We start from the raw sequence: 21,007 nt of genomic DNA, 5'->3' as shown, positions 1-21,007 counted from the left end.
AGGTAATGACTGTTCAAAAGAAAATTAGGAAGGCATTCAAAATACCACATATTTTTACACAACAGTGCGCACATTGATGCAATTAGAAACACAGGCAACTTCATTAAAATAACTGTTCACAGGTCTTTGAGAACTCAAGAAAACAATACCAGACACAAAAACCACTTCTCTGGCTAGAACCTAGGTATTCTTTCTAATGACTCCAAATAGTCAAGGACATAAACTACTGTAAAAACAGTTCTAATTTTTAAAAACAAGAACAAAATTTTCTACTTTTTCTTTGTGATCGATTAATTTCAAAACTTCAAGAAAAAACAAAGATGTAAGAAAAAAATAAAACAAACTAAACAAACAAACAAAAAAAAAACACCACTGGTGGTAAACATAAGCCTTTTACTCTCAAGATCAATCTGAAAAACGATACTTTTGCTATATTCTATGTCTGAACAATCCTAGGACATTCCCCTGAAAAGTAGGTGCCTGGTCATGAGAAATCTTCAAACAATTTTTAAAGAAACAAGATCAGCATGAAATAGAATTTGAAATTCCCAACTAGGGAATGTGTGGAGAAAATGAGGGGATCTTTACAACTAGGGCTTTAGGAAGTTAGAATAAAAGACAGTAAAGGCTTATTTACCAACAAAGAGTTAGGGTGCTTCCCCCCAAAAAAACTTTGGTAATAAAAAATAAGAATGCTAAATCCTAAAAAGCTTGTAACAATCTACAATTGGTCCAAGTTAAACACAAAACTGTTCAAGCAACATTAAAGTCTAAATGAAGTTGAAAACTACCTGATGAATTTTTAGTTGTGTAAAAATTTACAAAATATGCAGATTTTGGTCTCTTTTGCAACGTTCATGTTGTATACATTTTTAATATGAAGAAAGATGGATTTTTCTCTATTTTGTTCTTCTAGTACAAATGATCAGCAATTTTCTATTTCAGCTATTTTTATAAGTACCTGTTAATTAGCACAGTAAACTCAAGGCTAAGCCATATACACACATCTCACAGCCATAAATGGAACATTTGAGGATGTGTATATATAAGATTATATAAGCAACTGTCCCTCTACTTGAAAACTTGTTTCCAAATAAATTTTTCAAAGCATCCCTTTGAGTGTAACAGAACATTACTTAGTAAAATGGAATTAGTTGCGACAACTTATTTTTCTTTTCAAGGGAAATCACAAAACAGGTGAACAACCAAGTCCAGGGTGGTTTTTCTATTTGATAAATACATCCAGAACTCTGTACAGTAAATAAAGTTTGCATGCAGTTTAAGTATCTTTAAATGACATTTTAAGCAAATAAACCTTTGCTTCATAATTAATGGTGTATAAGAACCCCCCTTTTTTAATAGCCATGGGGACCTCTTCCCTATTTCCAAAGAGGAATCATGAAGACCAAATACTTTCTTAAGAGTTTTCTGTACATCATACTAAATAACATGCAAAGAGTTCAACAACATTCTTCTTAAAGGTAAGTATTACTCTTTTAATTGGCATGTTAACCACTGAAAATGTCCACTCAACTATTTCCATTACACTGCTTCATTTGGTCATCGGTAGTATAAAAGAAGTCAAACAATATAGGATCAACAAGTTAAGTTTATCCACTGGCTACAGCATGAAACACAAAATGCTCCAAGGCCAAACTTTTATGCAATGTAGTTGTACTGATTTGGGTTTTCTTTATCTCTTTCCATGTAGTCCCGGTCAATTAAGGATTCTATTCTCTTCTTAAGATCAGCAGGCTGTAAGAGAAAGCAAGTTTTCAGTGCAAAGCTCATAGTCACTGGCTCAAGCCCATTCACCAACACCCCATTAAAAAAAGGAATGGCCCTAGTTGGTTTGGGCAGTGAATAGAGCTTCGGCCTGCAGACCAAAGGGTCCTGAGTTCAATTCCAATCAAGGGCATGTACCTTGGTTGCAGGCTCCTCCTTGGCTCTGGCCCTGGTCAGGGCATGTGCAAGAGGCAACCAATTGATGTGTTTCTCTCACATCGATATTTCTCTCTTGTCTTTCCCTCTCTTCCACTCTCCCTAAAAATCAATGGGAAAATATCCTCTGCAGAGGATTAAAATCATCATCATCATCTAAAAAAGGAACTGTTTGGTTGTTAATCTCCTTAATTTTTAAAACTTTTCACTTTTGTTTTTTGTTAATCCTCACCCGAGGCTTTTTAAAATATGTTTTTATTGATTTCAATAAAAGGAAGAGGGAGGAAGGGAAGGAGAGGGAGAGAGGGGGAGAGAGGGAGAGAAGGAAGGAAGGTAGGAGGGAGGGAGAGAGAGGAAGAGAGGGTGGGAGGGAGGAAAATAGAGGAAGAGAGGGAGGGAGGGGGGGGGAGAGAGAAAGATCTATGAGGAGAGAATCATTGAGATCGGCACATCCCTACTGGGGATCCAGTCCACAACCCAAGCTTGTGTCCTGGCCAGGAATCGAACCATGACCTTCTGGTTCATGGGCCAATGCTCAACAACTGGCTGGGCACCTGAGGATATTTTTTCCATTGATTTTTATACAGTAGAAGGAAGGGAAGACAGGGAGGGAGGAAAAGAGAGAGAGAGGTAGAAAAAAAGGGGAGGGGAGAGAGAGAGAGAAATTCATTGATGTGAGAGAGACACACCAATTTGTTGCAGCCCCAAAGGCCCTGACAGGGGTGGGGATCAAACCTGACACCAGACATGTGCCCTCAACCTTTTGGTGCTCTGGCCAATGCTCAAATCACTTGGCAATACCAGCCAGGGTTAATTTTTACTTTTTAAAATCTCAACTTTTTAAAAGATAAAGTATAATGGAAATAAGCCAGTTAAGGAATATTTTTAACTATACACATACTGTCACACCTTGCCATATTACTATACAACATTTTCTATTTTAAAGAGGTCTTCGAAGAACCAGCTATTCTGTAAGAAAACTAACTCATAACTTCATATGAGAAGCACATTATAAGTTTAGGGAGACAAAATGCTATTTAATTTTGCCAAGATAGTTTGAAAAGACAGGCAAACCTTACATTTGGGCAAAAGACAGTTCTCAAAGTCAGGTTCCATGTTTATTTTTAAAAAATGTACTGGCGCCTGGCAGTGTGGCTCAGTGGTTGAGCATTGACCTATGAACCAGAGGGGTCACACTTCGGGTTCCAGGTCAGAGCACAGGCCCAGGTTGCCAACTCGATCCCTTGTTTGGGTGTGTTCAGGAGACTGCTGATCAATGATTCTCTTATCATTGTTTTTTTCTCTCCCTCTCCCTTCCTCTCTGCAATCAATTTAAAAAATATTAAAAAAAAAAAAAAAAAAAAAAAAAGAATTACTGGCCCTGGTCAGGTGGCTCAGTTGGTTGGAGTATCATCCATACACCAAAAGGTTATGGATTTGATTCCTTGTTAGGTTGCACATTTGATCCCTGGTTGGGATACATATAGGAGGCAACTGATCAATGTCTCTCTCTCTCTCTCTCTCTCTCTCTCTCTCTCTCTCTCTCTCTCTCTCTCTTTCTCTCTCTAAAAATCAATGAACATATCCTCGAGTGTGGATTAAAAATAAATGTACTATATAAGAATACTACAACAAATGGCTTAATGAGTGAATTATCCTATGTAATAAAAGGCTAATATGCAAATAAACCGAATGGCAGGACTGGTGGCTATAGCATGCACTGAAGGCCCGAGGGCAGATGCTCACCACAGGAGCTGCCCCCTGGTGGTCACTGTGCTCCCACAGGGGGAGTGCTGCTCGGCCAGAAGCCGGACTTACCAGTAAGCCATCTTTTGAAAAGTTTAGCAACAGTTCTGATAAACTGAAATTGGGTATTAGTATAAATGCCCAATAATAGACTTAGAGAAAGAGAGACATTCATTGATGTGAGAGACACACACCAATTGGTTGCAGCCCCAAACGCCGTGATAGGGGTCCCAGACTGTGAGAGGGCGCAGGCCAGGCTAAGGGACTCAACCCCCCACAGTGCATGAAACGCCGTGCACCAGGCCTCTAGTTAGCTAATAATCCAGATTTTTGTATTCCAGGTTTAATGTAAGATTTAACTATTACCTACTATAAATAATTTGGATTTTTGAATCCTGCTTGTGGTTAAAAAAATTTGAGAAAACTTATGTTTACTTTCAAAGCTATATTCTTAGCTAGCTCTTGAATGACAAAATTCCAGTGGCTTTTGTATCTAGCCTATAAAAATATAATCTTACTAGCTAATAGTTTTCAGATTATTTATAATCACCATTTGATCAAGAAGGTTAAAGAGGGAAAGTAGTCTGGTGAGGCAGCCAAAATTTCAGCCATAGTATCACCCAATAATTCCAAGATTTGAAAATCAAAATAGCTTTCTCTTAATTATGTTGAACCTAGACTATCAGCACAATGTTATAGTGATCCTCTTACCTTCTCTAGCATCAGTATCTCTCTGGCTGGAAGGGAATGGTTGTAAGGCAGAACATAAGGGTAACAATGTGGTAATGAGGCAGCAGTGTTAGGTATGGAGAAGACAGAAAGCCTACCTTATTAGCATTAATAGCTAATGAGCACTTATTATGTTCCAGGACTAGTACCAAGTTTTTTACATACATTATCTAATTTAAGCCTCACAATAATCTACAAGTAAGACCTTTTACTATCACCACTTTATAAAAGAAAAAACAAGCCCAAAGATCATGAGAACATCAATAGTCTAGCCAAACTCTACCAAAATTTTATCACCACAAGTGTTTGGAAATTGTATAAAACTTGGAAAACAGTGCAGTACACCACCACGTTATCTAAGTCTATTATTGGGCATTTATACTAGAATGTCTATTTAATACCCAATTTCAGTTTGCCAGAACTATTGCTAAACTTTTCAAAATATGGCTTAATGATAGCTAGTTATCTATATAGACTTTCTAATGGATACTCATATAAGCTAACTAAACAAACGATTTAATTTAAAACAACCAGATTTGTCAAATACCAAGCTATTAATATATATGTACATATACGTGTGTGTGTGTGTGTGTGTGTGTGTGAGAGTGTGTGTGTGTGTATTTTCAATTACAACTGACATTCAGTATTATTTTATACTAGAGGCCCAGTGCACGAATTCATGCATGGGTGGAGTCCCTCGCCCTGGCTGGCAATTAGGGTCAATCGGGACCATCTCACCCAGTCCCAATTGGGGTCAATGGGGGCCGGCCAGCTGGGGAGGGACCGCAGGAGGTTGGCTGGCTGGCTGGCCAGGGGGGACTGCAGGAGGGCTCCAGGGTGTGTTCAGCCTGACTCACCCAGTTCCAATCAGCCGGATCCCAGCAGCAAGCTAACCTACTGGTTAGAGCGTCTGCCCTCTGGTGGTCAGTGCTTGTCATAGAGACTGGTTGAGTGGTCGACTGAATGGTCGACAGGTCGGACACTTAGCATATGAGGTTTTTATATTGTAGGTTAGTTTTGGATGTACAGCACAATGCTTAGACAATTGTATACTTTATGAAGTGATCCCCCTGATAATTCTAGTATACTTAGGATCATACATAGTTATTACAATATTATTAACTATATTCCCTACTAGAGGCCCAGTGCATGAAAATTCATGCACTGGAAGGGAGGTCCCTCAGCCCGGCCTGGCCCCTCACAGTCCGGGAGCCCCCAGGGGTGGGAGGTGACCCAACTATCAGGGGAAGGTGACACCCCCATCATACCTCTGCTGCTGCCACTGCCAGCAGCACAAGCCTCGGGCGGCTGGGCAGTCACCATGCGAGGCTTGCCTGTGCCTCAGGCTGGCCCTAGGCAGCTGAGCAGACACCATCTGAGTCTTTCCTGCGCCTTGGGCCGGCCCTGGGTGGCTGGGGGGCCGAGGGGACTAGGAGACTCCAGAGGTGGGGGCGGGACCAGCCTTGCCGCGCACCTACCACCCTGGTGGTGGGCCTGAGGGGAATGGGTGCCGCCGTCTTGTGGCTGTGGGCACCACCATCTTTGAGGGCGGGGCAGTCAATTATAGCATATTCCCTCCTTATTGACTATGGGCACCATCATCTTTGTGATGGCATGAGGGTTAATTAGCATATTCCTTCTTTATTAGATAGGATGCTATAACAAGGTATTTCAAGGAGAAAAAAATAACAAAAGTAACAAAGAAGTTCACAAAAGGTAAATGAACTTGAAAACTTCAAAGACTCATTTAGCAGCTAAACTTCCAGGTATAAGAGCTTTTATAAATATCTTCCCTCTTTTGTCATAGCTGCCCCCACATGACAACAAAGGTTTTTTGGAATCATATATATGAACATGAGAAATTAAAACTTCTGTCCCTCACCCTAGCCAGTATGGCTCAATTGGTTGAACATTATCCTGTGCACCAAAAGGTCAATGGTTCAACTCCTGATCAGGACACATACTCAGGTTGTAGTTTTAGCCCCTGGTAGGGGGTGTGCAGGAGACAGCCCATTGCTGTTTCTCACATCTTGTCTGTCTCTCTCCCCCCTTGCACCCTAAAATAAATTTTAAAATACTTTTTTAAAAACTATATTTGTAATATTCATGTTTGAAAATATGTATTCTTTTATATATAACTAGAGGCCCAGTGTACAAAAATTTGTGTAATTGGGAGTAGGGGGGAGGAGCCTTCAGCCCAGCCTGAGCCTTCTCACAGCCTGGAAGCCCCTGGGGCATGTCCAACTGATGGCTTATGCCTGTAGTCAGACATCCTTAGCACTGTGATGGAGGCAGGAGAGGCTCCCACCAATGCCGTTGTGCTCGCCAGCTATTAGCCTGGCTTGTGGCTGAGCAGCACTCCCTCTGTGGGAGCACACTGACCACCAGGTGGCAGCTCCAGCCCAGCACTCCCATTGACCCGCTGCCAGCTTCCACCGCCATTGGTAGCCACTACCCCCCAATCGCTGTCCCCTCTGTGCCCGCTGGCACCCGCCTTGGCTGACACTGACAGCTTGCTGGTCCCACCCCCCACCGGCTGCTCTGCTGTTCAGTCTATTTGCATATTAGGCTTTTATTATATAGGACAAGCTCAATATAAAAACACAGAAGTACCTACCTTTACTGGAAATTTCAACTGGTTGTACACTTCTGAAACCAGGAGATTGTGGCTAAGTGTCTTCCTCATCTTCATAATTCGAACAATTGCAGCATCAATTTGATACTGTCTGTCTTGAAATACTCTTTCTGTAGTGCTTGCTTGTTCCTCAACCTAACAAAAAAAGTTTCACTTAGGAATTGTATCTGAAGTTAAACTTGATTACTTACACTAATTTTACATTTTAGGAACACTGCTAATGCACTAAATATGCTGAATTATCTACAGGACCTTTTTAAATACAGTAAATTACAGGAAAAACACATAGCTTCTTTATGTCCTAATTATATTGCCCTGTACCTATGAAGTAATATCAATATTAGTTAATAAAAAAATACAATCTTTGAGTTGTTTTTCTAGAAGTAGACACCAGATAATATAGAATTGGTTATTTTATTCTGTCCTTGAAACCTTCTAAATGTGTCACAAGGAGTTGTTGAGTAGATTTTTGTATGCTTCTCTGTAAAAATGATTGACACTGACCTCTGTCTCAAAATATCGTACTAACTAGCTAAGCTAACAAGAGTCAAAATTTTTAAAAATGATTTTTGTGCCCTGCTGGTGTAGCTCAGTGATTGAGCATCAACCAATGAACCAGGAAGTCATGGTTCGATTACTGGTCATGGCACATGCCTGGCATTGCAGGCTCAATCCTCAGTATAGGGCATGCAGGGAACAGCCAATCAAGGATTCTCTCTCATCTTTGATGTTTCTGTATCTCTCTCTCCGAAAAATAAATGAATAAAAAAAATTTTAAATATAACTTTTATCACTTACATCAAAAGAATAGTTTGTGTCCTAACTGGTTTGGCTCAGTGGATAGTGTGTCGGCCTGCAGACTGAAAGGTCCCAGGTTTGATTCCAGTCAAGGGCATGTACCTTGGTTGCAAGCACATCCCCAGTAGGAGGTGTGCAGGAGGTAGCTGATCGATGTTTCTCTCTCTCTCCCTTCTTCTTTGTAAAAAATCAATACAATATATTTTTTAAAAAAGAATAGTTTGGGCTTTTTACCAGCAGTTTCTTTCTGATACAGCATAAATGTTTAAAAAGGACAGTTATCTTCTAAGGCAGTAATTGGAAAACTCATTTGTCAACAGAGCCAAATATCAACAGTACAATTGAAATTTCTTGTGAGAGCCATATTTTTTAAACTTAAACTTCTTCTAACACCACTTCTTCAAAATAGACTCACCAGGTCATGGTACTTTGTGGAAGAGCCACACTCAAGGGGCCAAAGAACCGAATGTGGCTCACGAGCCACAGTTTGCTGACCACTGTTCTAAGGGAATATCACATCTTTGATGTGAATGTGAACAAAACAGGAACTTGTCTGAGATATTGACCTCTGTCCTACATTAAAACTTTTCCTGGTTTCAATTAATGCTATGGTTCCTTAATAAAAGTCATATAAATTCAAAAGGCAAAACCCAACAAAATATTCACTGTTAATCAAAGAAATATTAAATCATTCAGATTTTTCATCAAGCAAGTTGGCAAAAATTTTAAAAAGAAAATACAATCTTTAGTGCTGGTGAGGGCACTGTTAAGTCAGGCAGTCATGCTGCTAGACAAGAGTGTAAATTGGTACAGCCTTTCTGGAACACAATGTGACATAATGTATTAAGACGCTTCAAACGTTCATACTCATTGACCCAACAGATCTACTTCCATGAATTTATCATAAGTGGAGGCTCAGAGAGATTAAGATTTAGGTAACAAAGAGGTTTCTTACAGTTTTATTTATAAATACTAAAAATTTTTTAGCCCTGTAAAAGAATATTATGTCATTTTGTCAAATATTTATTTAATAGCATGAAAGAAGTCTAAAGATTTAATATTAAACACAAAGAGCAGGATATAAAACTATGTTCAATATTAAGTCTAACTGTGTGCACCTCCCTTGCAAATAAAACACGCAAAATCAAGTACTGAAATACACTGAGCTAGAGATAGCCATAGAAAACATTAACACCAGTGGTAATATTATAGCTATAAAATCTTCTTTATAGCCCTAACTGGTTTGGCTCAGTGGAAAGAATGTCAGCCTGTGGACTAAAGGGTCCCAGGTTGGATTCCAGTCAAGGGCATGTATCTTTGTTGCAGGCACATCCCCAGTAGGGGGTGTGCAGGAGGCAGCTGATTGATGTTTCTCTCTCATCGATGTTTTTAGCTCTCTCTCCCTCTCCCTTCCTCTCTGTAAGAAATCATAAAATATATTTAAAAAATAAAAAAACAATCTTCTTTATCAATTTTTATCATGAACACATATAATTCCAGAGCATTAGGATAAGGAGAATGTAAAAGAAATACCGTTTCTTTCATTTGGATTTGGTTGATCTTTATCCTGAAAAGTTTGTGTTTGAAATCATCATTACAAATGAACTTGTCACCGTCTTCGATATCTTTGCCCTTCGGATTTTTTGCCAGAACTCTAGCTTTGCCACAGGCCAAAGACTGCAGTGTTCTCCTTAACTCGCCATCCTCTGAAGAAGAAATAGTGGCTTCGTCATTTATAATAGCTCATCAACAATAGCTACATTCAACCTCAATCTAGCTTCCATCCCATCCCTCTATTAATATTGTTTCTTTTTTACCCCACGGTCACCAATGACTCCCTCTGTATTTCATCTAATGGCTTTTTTCCCCTGGTCATCCTCTAAAGACCTCAATTACCATTCCATGTGAATTAACTGCCAAACCTTCAGAAATGTTATCTCACTTCTTCCAGCCCCACATTTGAAGGACACTCCACCTGGCTGTTTTTACTATCATCTACTCCAGTATGTTCAAAATTTTATTCATCATCTTCCCCATAAAACTGGGTCTTTTTTCCAACTGTTAGTCATGAATCTACCAACCTATTCCGGTGAGAAACCCTGCAATTATCTTTCTTCCCCTTCATCTTCCACTTATCTAGTAAGTTGTTGCTTCCTTAGAGATGCCTCTTCTCCATTCTCATTGGCCTCATTCTAGTCTAAGCCCCTATCATTTTATGACAGAATTACCCCACTAGCTACTGGACTGGAACTTCTTCATCTTCCAAGCTACCCTGTATAAGTCACTTCCATTATGTCACACACTTGAGACCCTACAATATGTTTCATTTCCTAGATTTGTAAGTCTCTACCCATCTTACCCTAACTTTTTAATCTCCCTATTCTGTGCTGCACTTAAACTTTTCATGACTCCTGCTCACACTGTGCTCATTGCTACCTCCAAGTCTTTTCTCACAATATTTCCACTTGCACCATACGCTTTCTCCATAACTAAAGCTTGAAGGTCCAGCTTAAGTCCCACCCCCTTCCTAAAGGCTTTCCCAAATATACCACTCCACAGTGATCTCCTGCTTTTCCAAATTCCTTACACACTGTGAGTCAGCACCACACATTGGTACTTGAAATTATTTCAAGTGTCATTTTCCCCTTTCCCATGGTACATTAGGAGTGCCAAAGAGAGGGATTATTCCTTTATATCCCTCCAGAGCTCTTAACCTAACAGAGTGCAGAGTAGACACTGAATAATGCTTGTTAATCAACTGATTCAACACAAACCTATTCCAGTAGCCTGCTTGATCTCTTCTAAACTGAACTCCTCTCCCTCATTAAACATCAGCAGCACCAGTGTTTGAAAAAGAGACACTTGGAGTTCTTTTTTACCCTGTTGGAGAAATAGCAGTGTTTAGCCATCAGGTTTTTTTTTTTTTAACACATGAAACATTAATCAAATAACTACTCTCTTACAGGGAAACCTTTTTTTTCTCTTCAATTATTGGACTTAGAAACATGGATTAACAGTATCCAGAAAAGCCAGTATGTTCAGTATTGGGCTTAGGTGTGGTCCTACCTAAAACAGGAGGAAGTATTAGGTGACCTTTCTAAAGTCTTTTTTAAAGCCTTATAATTAAAACTGAACAACAAAGCAATGAAAACTAATATCTTAGCCTTCTTATTTGTCATTACAGATTATTTATCATGAGCAGCAAGAAATCACTATTTCAAATGCATTTTTGACTTTTTTGATTCAGGTAAGTCATGAAAAGCTGCAGGAACTCTATTCTCTAGCCCCCAACAACAAGAAATTAAGTTTTCTGTCAAGAAGTGGCAGTAGATTCTACTAGTACATCCATGGGTGGGGAAAGAGTGGGTAAAAGAGTTACTGTTCTTGGTTTTCCAGCACGGTCAAATCAACTGTGGAAAGGACCAAATTCTTATAATATACAGAAAACTGTGAAAAGCTATCACTGTCATATAGGCATTAAGGATACAATTATAAACAAGTTAGGAGGGATGACCTCAATATCAAAGATGAACATGAAAATTAAGTGTGGGGAACATCCACTTACCTCTTTAAATTCTGCCTTTAACACACAGTGTCCTAGGGTCGACTGCCATTGAAGTTTCCTGCCACTATGTTTGCCTAGGTAAAATGTCTTAAAAATCTCCTGAAGTTTTACCATCTACAGTAAATAAAATAAAGCTTTATTTAAGCTGTTTCCAATATTACACATTCACCACTCTTTATATTTACCTCGCGTATACTAATTTCTGGGTGTTTTTAAGACTACCCAAGAGGCCCACTGATCACTGATATAAGGCAATGATTTCCCAATTACCAAATCTAATGGCATTTATCAGTCTTCACACTCTTGCTTTAATCATTCCCTCTTTTGAAACATTTACCTCCAATGCCTTTTGTGCTTCTGCACCATTCTAGATCCTTTCTCTCACTATTGCTTCTTTATTGGTTTTCTTCACAGGTTTCTCTCCAACCACCTTCCAAATGACAGCCCTTTCCAAAGTTCTGCCTCAGCCGTCTTCTTCCTGTTTACACATTCTCCCTCCTAATGAGAGAGATCTACTCCCTGGAGGATTTTCAGTTCTCTCTCTCTAGTCTTAACCCCTTTTCTAAGCTTCAGTCCTAAGTTCAACATTTCCCCAAGGAGTTAGGATGGATTTATTCAAGCAATCATCCCTCAGCTATCCAATCCCCAGGTGACACATGAGCAAGACTTTTTGAGCACTGAGCAGAGAGGTGAGTATATCTTGGAAAATGAAAGAAGACACAGGGAAATCAGCCCTGAACCCAGAAACTTGGCATTTTTATACTCTAATGATATTAATGCAAAAGTAATACAAATAGAAGAGTAAAATATTAAAATAGCTGGCATTTTGTATTGGTGTGCTTAATGACACAAACTTTTATTAAAAGTATTTTTCAATGACAAACAAAATATAAGTGTCATGTATTTCTATGCTTATAACACAAGTTCTAAACAGCAACTCTTACCTCTGGCGGTAAATGGACTTCCATAGGCACATATGTTGGCCAATAACCCATTGTTAGGATATTCACAGTTAATTCAATATTCCCAGGTACATTCTGGTTCTGCATATACTACAATAAGACCAAACACACACACTGAGATTTTAAAACTAAAAATGCAAACATTTCATTTCATAATAATGACCCATTCAAGAAGTTTCCCATTATAAAATTACATGCAAATGCTGACCATCTCTAAAATAAAAGGCAACTATTAAAGGACTACAAATGAAGCCTATATTAAATGCACTATAAAAGTGCACTGGTTAACATTTTGTTACAATGACACAAGGTCACGTGACCTTGTTAGAGGCATTATCAACTTAAGTGGTCTCTCACATATAGCTGGGCTGTTATAGGATCTCTTCTCCATTGTTTTCCCCATACCACCTGTAGTCCCCACTTTTGGAGACCCCTATATAATTTGAACACTTTGCAGAAACCCCATTTCTCACCCCACCAGCCAGCCCAAGTCTCTGGTTTTTCACTTGCTCCACCGCCTATTTGCAGGGGGTCACCTGAAGTGGGGAGGGAAGAAAAAAGGGAAAGGGCAAAGCAGATAAACCCTATTCTGTAGCTACCATAGGACCCATGATCCTACTGACTCTGATCTTGCTCTTGAGTCTTCAACTCTCATTTCCCGCTGTAGCAATATAGTGGTAAAGAGGTCACTATTAAAACCCTAAGAGAAGAAAATCTCGTTTGCTATCACTATTCCCTATGTTTTTAAATATTTCAAAACTACCTCTCACAACATCTGTGAAACTGTGGATCTAGCTTCTCATTGCCAATGTTCCTAAAGGCTTTACACAACCACTCTGTCACATCTCCTCCCTCTCCATTGCCAGCTTTCAACATGTGAATCATCAACAGTGATTAGATGCTAGAAAAATTCCTGGTCTATCTAGCTCCAGCTTTTCTTGTTCTGACTTCAGCTCAATACACTTTATTTATTTTTTTCTTCTTATTTTTTATTAAGATATTATATGTGTATTTCTATTTTTTAAATATATATATATATATTTTATTGTTTTTTTACAGAGAAGAAGAGAGGGATAGATAGTTAGAAACATCGATGAAAGAGAATCATCCATCAGCTGCCTCTTGCACCCTCCCTACTGGGGATGTGCCGGCAACCAAGGTACATGCCCTTGACCGGAATCGAACCTGGGACCTTTCAGTCTGCAGGCAGATGCTCTATCCACTGAGCCAAACCAGTTTCGGCTGTATTTCTATTTTTGTGTTATTATGGGTATACATTGAAAATATTAAAGTAGGCCAAATATACTTACATTTCACTTACGTTGCTATGAAATATTTACAAAAACATGTTTCTATTTATCCTTTTCAGTGCAAACCACAGCAAGGAGATAACTAAATATATTTAAGTTCAAGGGATGAAGTAAGAGTTTAACTCACTTTTACCTGTTTGAACTGAATCATGATGTCTTTAGAAAGTTCCATGTCTTTAAACATTCCTTCAAGCTTGCTGGTGAAAGCAGCTCCACATTCTGTTAAAGATGTTTATACATTTATAATATTTCAAATTGGTTAAAAACAAGGAATTTAAAATTAAAAACATGAATGTAAAACAAAGTAATAGTATGAACTATGATTTGTAATTATTCATAAGAATAAAAAAATCCCTACCCCAAAGTGTATGCCCCACTAATTGAGAATCAAACTCTTTAATCCTATAGTAGTAACCTTATCTCCTATTTAGGAATAAAATAAACAGAAAATATTTTATACAAATAATAAAAACAAGAAGAATCTTTTATTTTTAAGAATCACAACAGCTCTGGATATGTTTGCAAAAATAAGCAGGAAACCCCATGAGCTTACTTAATTTACATTTTCATCACATGAACATAGAATAATTGACAAAACAGTAAAAATTAAGCTAACACCTCTCCCCCCCCCCCCAGCTTCCCAGAAATTAAAGAAGAAATGAACAGAAAGAATGACAAACATACCATGTTTAAGTTTTGAGAGCATTGATTTTTCAGCATCTACAGATGCACTCTTCCCAACTAACAGGCGTTTGGCTAAATCTTTCTTATAGAAGGCCTCAAAAACATCCTTGCCTATTTTAAATAATAAAACATTCCAATTAAAAGTTCTGACAAAATTGCTCTGAAGTATTTAATAAATCACACCATTATGCCAAGTTATTATATTTAAAATATAAATTTTATCCAAGTTCGTTAAATGCAAGAAATATTAGAAGCAGACATTTGTATCAGATGTTTCAAAAGTTCCTTGTGCCCTGGCCAGTATTTCTCAGTGGTTAGAGCATTGGCCCACACATTGAAGGGTGGCAGGTTCAATTCTTAGTCAAGGGATTGGGCTCATACCTGGAGTGCAGGTTTAATCCCCAGTTTTGGTCAGCATGTGCATGAGGCAACCAATCGATGTCTGTCTATCCTTCCCTCCCTCCTTCCCTCCCACCCTTCTTTCTACTCTATAATATCAATGGGAAAACCCTAGGGCAGTGGTCAGCAAACTCATTAGTCAACAGAGCCAAATATCAATGGTACAACAATTGAAATTTCTTTTGAGAGCCAAATTTTTAAAACTTAAACTTCTTCTAACACCACTTCTTCAAAATAGACTTGCCCAGGCCGTGGTATTTTGTGGAAGAGCCACAGTCAAGGGGCCAAAGAGCTGAATGTGGCTCGAGAGCAGCAGTTTGCTGACCAGAGCCCTAGGGTGAGGGAGGATTAACAAAAAAGTTCCTTGCTACAAAGAATTAAGACTGCATTAACTTTTCTTTGGAAAAGTTTTAGTCACCTTAGCTGGTTTGGCTCAGTGGATAGAGTGCCAGCCTGCAGACTAAAGGGTCCCGGGTTCAATTCTGATCAAGGGCATGTACCTAGGCTGCAGGCTTGATCCCCTGGCCCTGGTCAGTGTGCGTGTGAGAGAGGCAACCAACTGATGTGTCTCTCTCACATCCATGTTTTTCTCTCTCTGTCTCTCTCTGTCCCTTTCACTCTCTCTAAAAATCAATGGAGAACTGTCCTTGGGTAAAGATTAAGAAAAAAAATTTAAAAATAAATTTAAAAAAAGAAAAGCTTTAGTCAATTAGTAGCTTTAACATCAATACTCTAGAGATTACAACAAGTAACAAAAATCAAGGCTACTAATAATGGAAAAGTCAAAACATAGGGCAATTAAATAATATTCCTCAAGCATCCCAATGAATTAAATGCAAGGAATGTAATCAAATTTTAAATATTCCAAATAGAATTTTACATTAACTCCCAAATAATACTCCTTCTAGGTTGCTAATTTCTGTTGAGTGTTTTAAAAGAAAAATATTAAAATTAAAATAAACTTACCATAGATAAATCTAAATATGATCATAATTTTATCCAACATTTTTTCAAGTTCCTCATCTGTAGCTTCTTTGTTGCCAGCACGAAGCTTTGAATCTACATACTTGGCTAAAATGGGGGGTGGGGGAGTTTGTTGTTTAGTGATCACAGATATCCTTATCATACTGGGCATTACATATACCCAAACAGAAGTATGATATACTGAGTTTTTCAGTACTTCAGAGGTATACATGCATTTCTTTAAACAATGTCACAGAGTTAGCAAATATTACAGTCTTAACTCAAATCCAAGTCTTCTGGCTCCAGACCTAATGTACTTTCCAATAAAGCATCCATTTTACAATGATGATAAGCAATCTTAAAACACTATTTTTCTATTAACACAAACCATATGAATAACAGAGCTGAAGGCAAAATTTGCAAAAAAAATTTAAGTGAAAGTAATACACCAATGAAATTTTATCCTTTTTGCAGAGACCCTATACCTTCTCAGAGTAATCTTCTTCTGATATTAAGGGGTACTGAGGTGTGAAAACCTGAGAAACACAGTAAATCACACCCTTACACGAAGAGGGCCCAGATTATTTGGTTTGTTTTTGTCCTAAGCATTTCATTTTCTCATTGGCAATTTTAATTTCTGCTATACTTTCTAGTACCCCTAACTATGAGCCTCTAAAAAATAGCTCACTGGTCCTCTAAACTGCTGTGGGCTTATAAAATAGATCTCGAGCTTGTTATAAACAAAAATAAATAGGGTCCAATGTACTGTCGTACAATGAAAGAACATTATGTCTGACAGGTTGGCTTTGAGTCTTTTAGTTTCAAGAACTAATAGTCCTTACATTCGGTTTCTTAGAAACTACCAGCTAAGCAACATCAAATAAATGGTGCTGATATATTGCCATCCTGCCAAAATTTCAGATTAACTGTAATTTTATGAATAAAAGAAAAACATTTAATAACTGGGAAAAGAGACTGGAAAAGTACCTATAAGTTCGGCAGGTTTGTTTGGTCTCTTGTTAATGAATGTTTCAAATGCTTCTTTCATGGCGTTGATAAATTTTTCATTCTTCATGAAACAGATGTCAATAATATGGTCAACCTTATCTTTAAAATCCAGCAATTCTTGAACCATGGTTTTATCTTTTTCAGGATTAATTACAATTGTGCTGCCAAATGCCTAAAAACAAAAATTACCACTTTTTACTAAAATTGAATTATCCACAATGAAAACAATCCCCAAATCATATTTTAAGTAGGCATACATATTTTTAAATCTCAACAAGTAAAATAAAGCTGTTTCTGAAGTCAGGACAAAATAAAGTGATAAAACATCTAGACTGATACCATTCCTCTGTACCACAAAATAAAGAATGAGCACTGAGTATACAATATCATAATGGGACATGATGGTAAGTCTCTAGGCTCTTTTTCCTACTTTTAAAGAAGTCAATTTTGCCCGAACTGGTTTGTTTCAGGGTTAGAGCATTGGCCTGCAGACTAAAGGGTCCCAGGTTCGATTTCAGTCAAGGGCATGTACCTTGGTTGTGAGCACATCCCCAGTAGGGGATGTGTAGGAGGCAGCTGATTGATGTTTCTCTCTCATCGATTTTTCTAACTCTCCCTTTCCCTTCCTCTCTGTAAAAAGTCAATAATATATATATATATATATATATATATATATATATATATATATATATATATATATTTTTTTTTTATTTTTTTTTTTTAATTTTTTTTTTTAATTTTTTTTTTTTTTTTTTAAAAGAAGTCAACTTTAAGTTTTATAAAAATGGTGATCTGCCTTCGGATTTAAGAAAGAAAAGACTTAAGAAAGGAAATTTTGGATCTAATAAAAGTCCTCTTTCCATATTCACTGCTATATAAGCATTGTAGTTAGAAATTACAGACAATATCAAGAAGGTAAACGTTTCATTGCTGATTTACCACACAGCTATCATTCTCAGGTTGTCTGCTCTCAAAACACCCATTACTTTAAAAAATGGGGCCCAACCAGAGAGGCTCAGTTGGTTGAGTGTCATCCTGTGCACTGAAAGATTGCCAGTTCGATTCCCAGTAAGGGCACATACTGGGTTTGATCACTTCAGGGCAACCAATTGTTGTTTCTTTTTCACATCCATGTTTCTTTTCTCTCTTTCCTCTCTCTCTCTCCCTCCCTCCCTCCCTCTAAGTATGTCCTCTAAGGATTAAAATTTTATTTATTTATTTATTTATTTATTTATTTATTTATTTATTTAAATTCTCATCCAAGGCTGTTTTCCCATTTATTTTTAGAGAGAGTAGAAGAAAAACAGAAAGATAGAAATATTGATGTGAGAGCAACACAATGATTGGCTGCCTCCTGCACACACCCCAACCAGGGCCCAGGCTGGGAAGGAGCCTGCAATGAAGGTATGTGCCCTTGACCGGAATCAAACCTGGGACCTTTTGGTCCTCAGGCCAATGCTGAGTCTAGACACTGAGCAGAACTGGCTAGGTAGGGCTAACATTTTTTAAAAAATACTGGACCTAACAAGTACTAGTAAAAAATACTTGCTGAAATGCACTCTAGGTGTACAGATTAAACCATGATGGAGAAAAAAATCACAAGTTAATTGTTAGTACCTTAATGTATTCAATCCACTGTTGCAAGAGAACCTGAACTCCCCCTCGAACTCTACTAAAGAGCTGATACAGAAGAGATAAATCTTGAATTCGGTTTTCATCAAGAAGGTTATTTAAACCTGAAATTTGAAACATTTTGATATTTAAAAAGTAAACAAAAATGACAGATATTTTAATGAAAATTAAGTTAAATTATTATTGCAATACTGGCCTGAACTATGACTAGTCTGTGGATTTTATATAGAGATTTGCTTTAAATTAAACCCAAATAGAAAATCACCTTTCCAAGTAAAAACTAAACATAGGAAAGTTTAACCTATATAAAAACAATTGTGTAACAACTTGTACCATTTAGCATGGTAGATCAAATGTATAAACCAATTTATAAAAATAAATTTGCGTAAATGCACATTATAAAAATCTCATCTCTCTAGTAGCCATACTATACCTGGCATTAGTGTACATAGCTGTATTTCAAAGTATTGGATATGGCCTGTAGTATATCAAGAACCATACATTAATAGGCCAAGTTTAAATGAGGTCCTAATGTATTTGATTTTCAGAATGAAGTAACAGTGTTACTATATTCAAGTTCTAAAATATACCCATTTTATACAAAAGAAAAGATGGTTGAAGAGAAAAGACTTTTTTTTTTTACCTATCACTGGCATTATCAAAGTAAATGCAGGGTATACTCTAAGATCACTTAGCAATGCTTGGTAGAAGTGCTTGGTTTTATATGCTACAAACAAAAACACTTTAATGCCAAACAGAATGCCTTTTCTTATTGTAGTGTTACGAATTAAATCAAGAATTCCCATATTCCCACTGTTTCTTCACCAGTATTGATGGATCTCTCTCATCTCAGCTCCTATATCTTAAGTTAAGGAAAGGGGCACCTCTTGAAAGTTTATTGTGATGAATAGGAAAAAAGGATTGTATCCATCCTTACAAGTGCAGCCACCACATGCTGTCAAGCTTTTAAAAGTTTAATCTTTAAATTTGTTTCAGTTGTTTGCTGCTGCCTGATTTATAAATTGCCAATTACCTTTCTGAAGAATTGCTGTTAAGTGTTCACCAAGAAGTTGTTTTTCTACAGTAGCGATTAATGACTTCCTATAAAGAAAAAAAAAAAGAGTTTAGAATTACCGAGGTTTGACTTTACTAAAATTTTAAAGCCTCTTCTGGGTGAGAAAATCAAATAGTGCATTTTATGTTCATTTTAATATTCTATCCTATGTATAAACTTATTGGTGATCAGCATTACTCTATGCCTAAAAGAAGGAAAATACTGCGTATTTCAAAACTTGATTTACACTATGAAATAAACTAGAGGCCTAGTGCAAGGATTCCTGCACATTGAAAAGAAATTAATTAGAAAGTGGCTAGTGGGATTGGACTGGGTGAGACAGGCCCGACACACCCTGGAGCCAATCTCCTGTGGTCCTTCTCTGGCCACTGCACCGAGCTGGCGCTGGAGCTCAACGGGGGTCCACAGAGTGATCAGGGTCCCTCCCGCAGGTGGGTCCCCTGCCTGGCCTGCAGGGATCAGGCCGAAACCAGCAGTCCAACATCCCCCAAGGGGTCCTGGAGAGCAAGAGGGCACTCTGCAAAGTTGCTGTTGCTTGGCAGCTCCTGAGTTGAGCATCTGCCCCCTGGTAGTCAGTGCACATCGTACCTACCAGCTGGTCAGTTGGTCACTTAGCTTTTTATATATACACTAGAGGCCCAGTGCATGAAATTCATGCACTGGGGGGGAGGGCTGTGTCCCTCAGCCCAGCCTGCACTCTCTCCAATCTGGGACCCCTCAGTCCTTTCACAATCCAGGACTGCTGGCTCCCAACCGCTCGCCTGCCTGCCCAATTGCCCCTAACCGCTTCTACCTGCCAGCCAGATCACCCCTAACCACTCCCCTGCCAGCCTGATCAACACCTAACTGCTCCACTGCCGGCCGATTGCCCCCAACTGCCCTCCCCTGCAGGTCTAGTTGCCCTTAACTGCCCTCCCCTGCAGGCCTGATCACCCACAAGTTCCCTCCACTGCCAGCCATCTTGTGGCAGCCATCTTGTGGACATGGGCGTGGCCATTTTGTGACCACATAGGGGCAGCCATCTTGTGCAAGGGTGTGACAGTCAATTTGCATATTACCTCTTTATTAACCCTTTGCACTCCGAACCATTCTGGACATTGGCTACCAGCTACTCGACGCTACTTTGCGGCGGAGTGCGTTGAAATAACTCAATTCCCCGTAATCACTAATAAACTGCAATGTCCCCTGAGAGGGGACATCCGAGTGATATGCTAGAATTCCGATGTCCCCTGAGAGGGGACAGCGGAGTGCAAAGGGTTAAATACTTGAGGCCCAGTATTTGTGCACTCAGTGGGATGGGGGCCTCTCAGCCCGGACTGCACCCCCTGTCTGGGAGCCTTTGGGGGATGGCTGACTAAGCCATCAGTCGGACATCCTTAGCATTGCCATGGAGGCAGGAGAGGCTCCCACTACTGCCACTGCACTTGACAGCTGTGAGCCTGGCTCAGGGCTTCTGGCTGAGTGGTGCTCCTCCTGTGGGAGCACGCTGACCACCAGGGGGCAGCTCCTGCATTAAGCGCCTACCCACTCTGGTGGTCAGTGCACATCACAGCAAATGGT

At 38.8% G+C, this 21,007-nt stretch overlaps 1 protein-coding gene across 5 annotated transcripts in view; it reads right to left on the bottom strand.

Moving 5' to 3' along the window:
• Positions 1–1,591: 1,591 nt before the first annotated feature.
• CUL4B (cullin 4B) overlaps positions 1,592–21,007 on the bottom strand; it is a 47,308-nt gene continuing 27,892 nt past the window's right edge. For 3 of the 5 annotated variants that reach the window (XM_084870355.1, XM_084870357.1, XM_084870358.1), the window contains exons 10-21: positions 19,406–19,473; positions 18,358–18,476; positions 16,720–16,912; positions 15,736–15,840; positions 14,371–14,481; positions 13,820–13,905; positions 12,359–12,466; positions 11,415–11,528; positions 10,624–10,729; positions 9,383–9,555; positions 7,034–7,186; positions 1,592–1,755 (exon numbers count right to left, since the gene is read on the bottom strand). In XM_084870355.1, the coding sequence (XP_084726481.1) occupies positions 1,660–1,755; positions 7,034–7,186; positions 9,383–9,555; positions 10,624–10,729; positions 11,415–11,528; positions 12,359–12,466; positions 13,820–13,905; positions 14,371–14,481; positions 15,736–15,840; positions 16,720–16,912; positions 18,358–18,476; positions 19,406–19,473 (1,432 nt within the window). In that variant the 3' untranslated portion in view covers positions 1,592–1,659. Of the gene's footprint in view, positions 1,756–7,033; positions 7,187–9,382; positions 9,556–10,623; positions 10,730–11,414; positions 11,529–12,358; positions 12,467–13,813; positions 13,906–14,370; positions 14,482–15,735; positions 15,841–16,719; positions 16,913–18,357; positions 18,477–19,405; positions 19,474–21,007 lie in introns of all 5 variants that reach the window. The other 2 variants (XM_084870354.1, XM_084870356.1) reach the window with 1 other exon arrangement.

This window comes from Pipistrellus hanaki (assembly GCF_964339955.1).
Source record: "Pipistrellus hanaki genome assembly, chromosome: X".
Lineage (NCBI taxonomy): Eukaryota > Metazoa > Chordata > Mammalia > Chiroptera > Vespertilionidae > Pipistrellus > Pipistrellus hanaki.
This window is presented reverse-complemented; position numbering and strand designations above follow the sequence as displayed.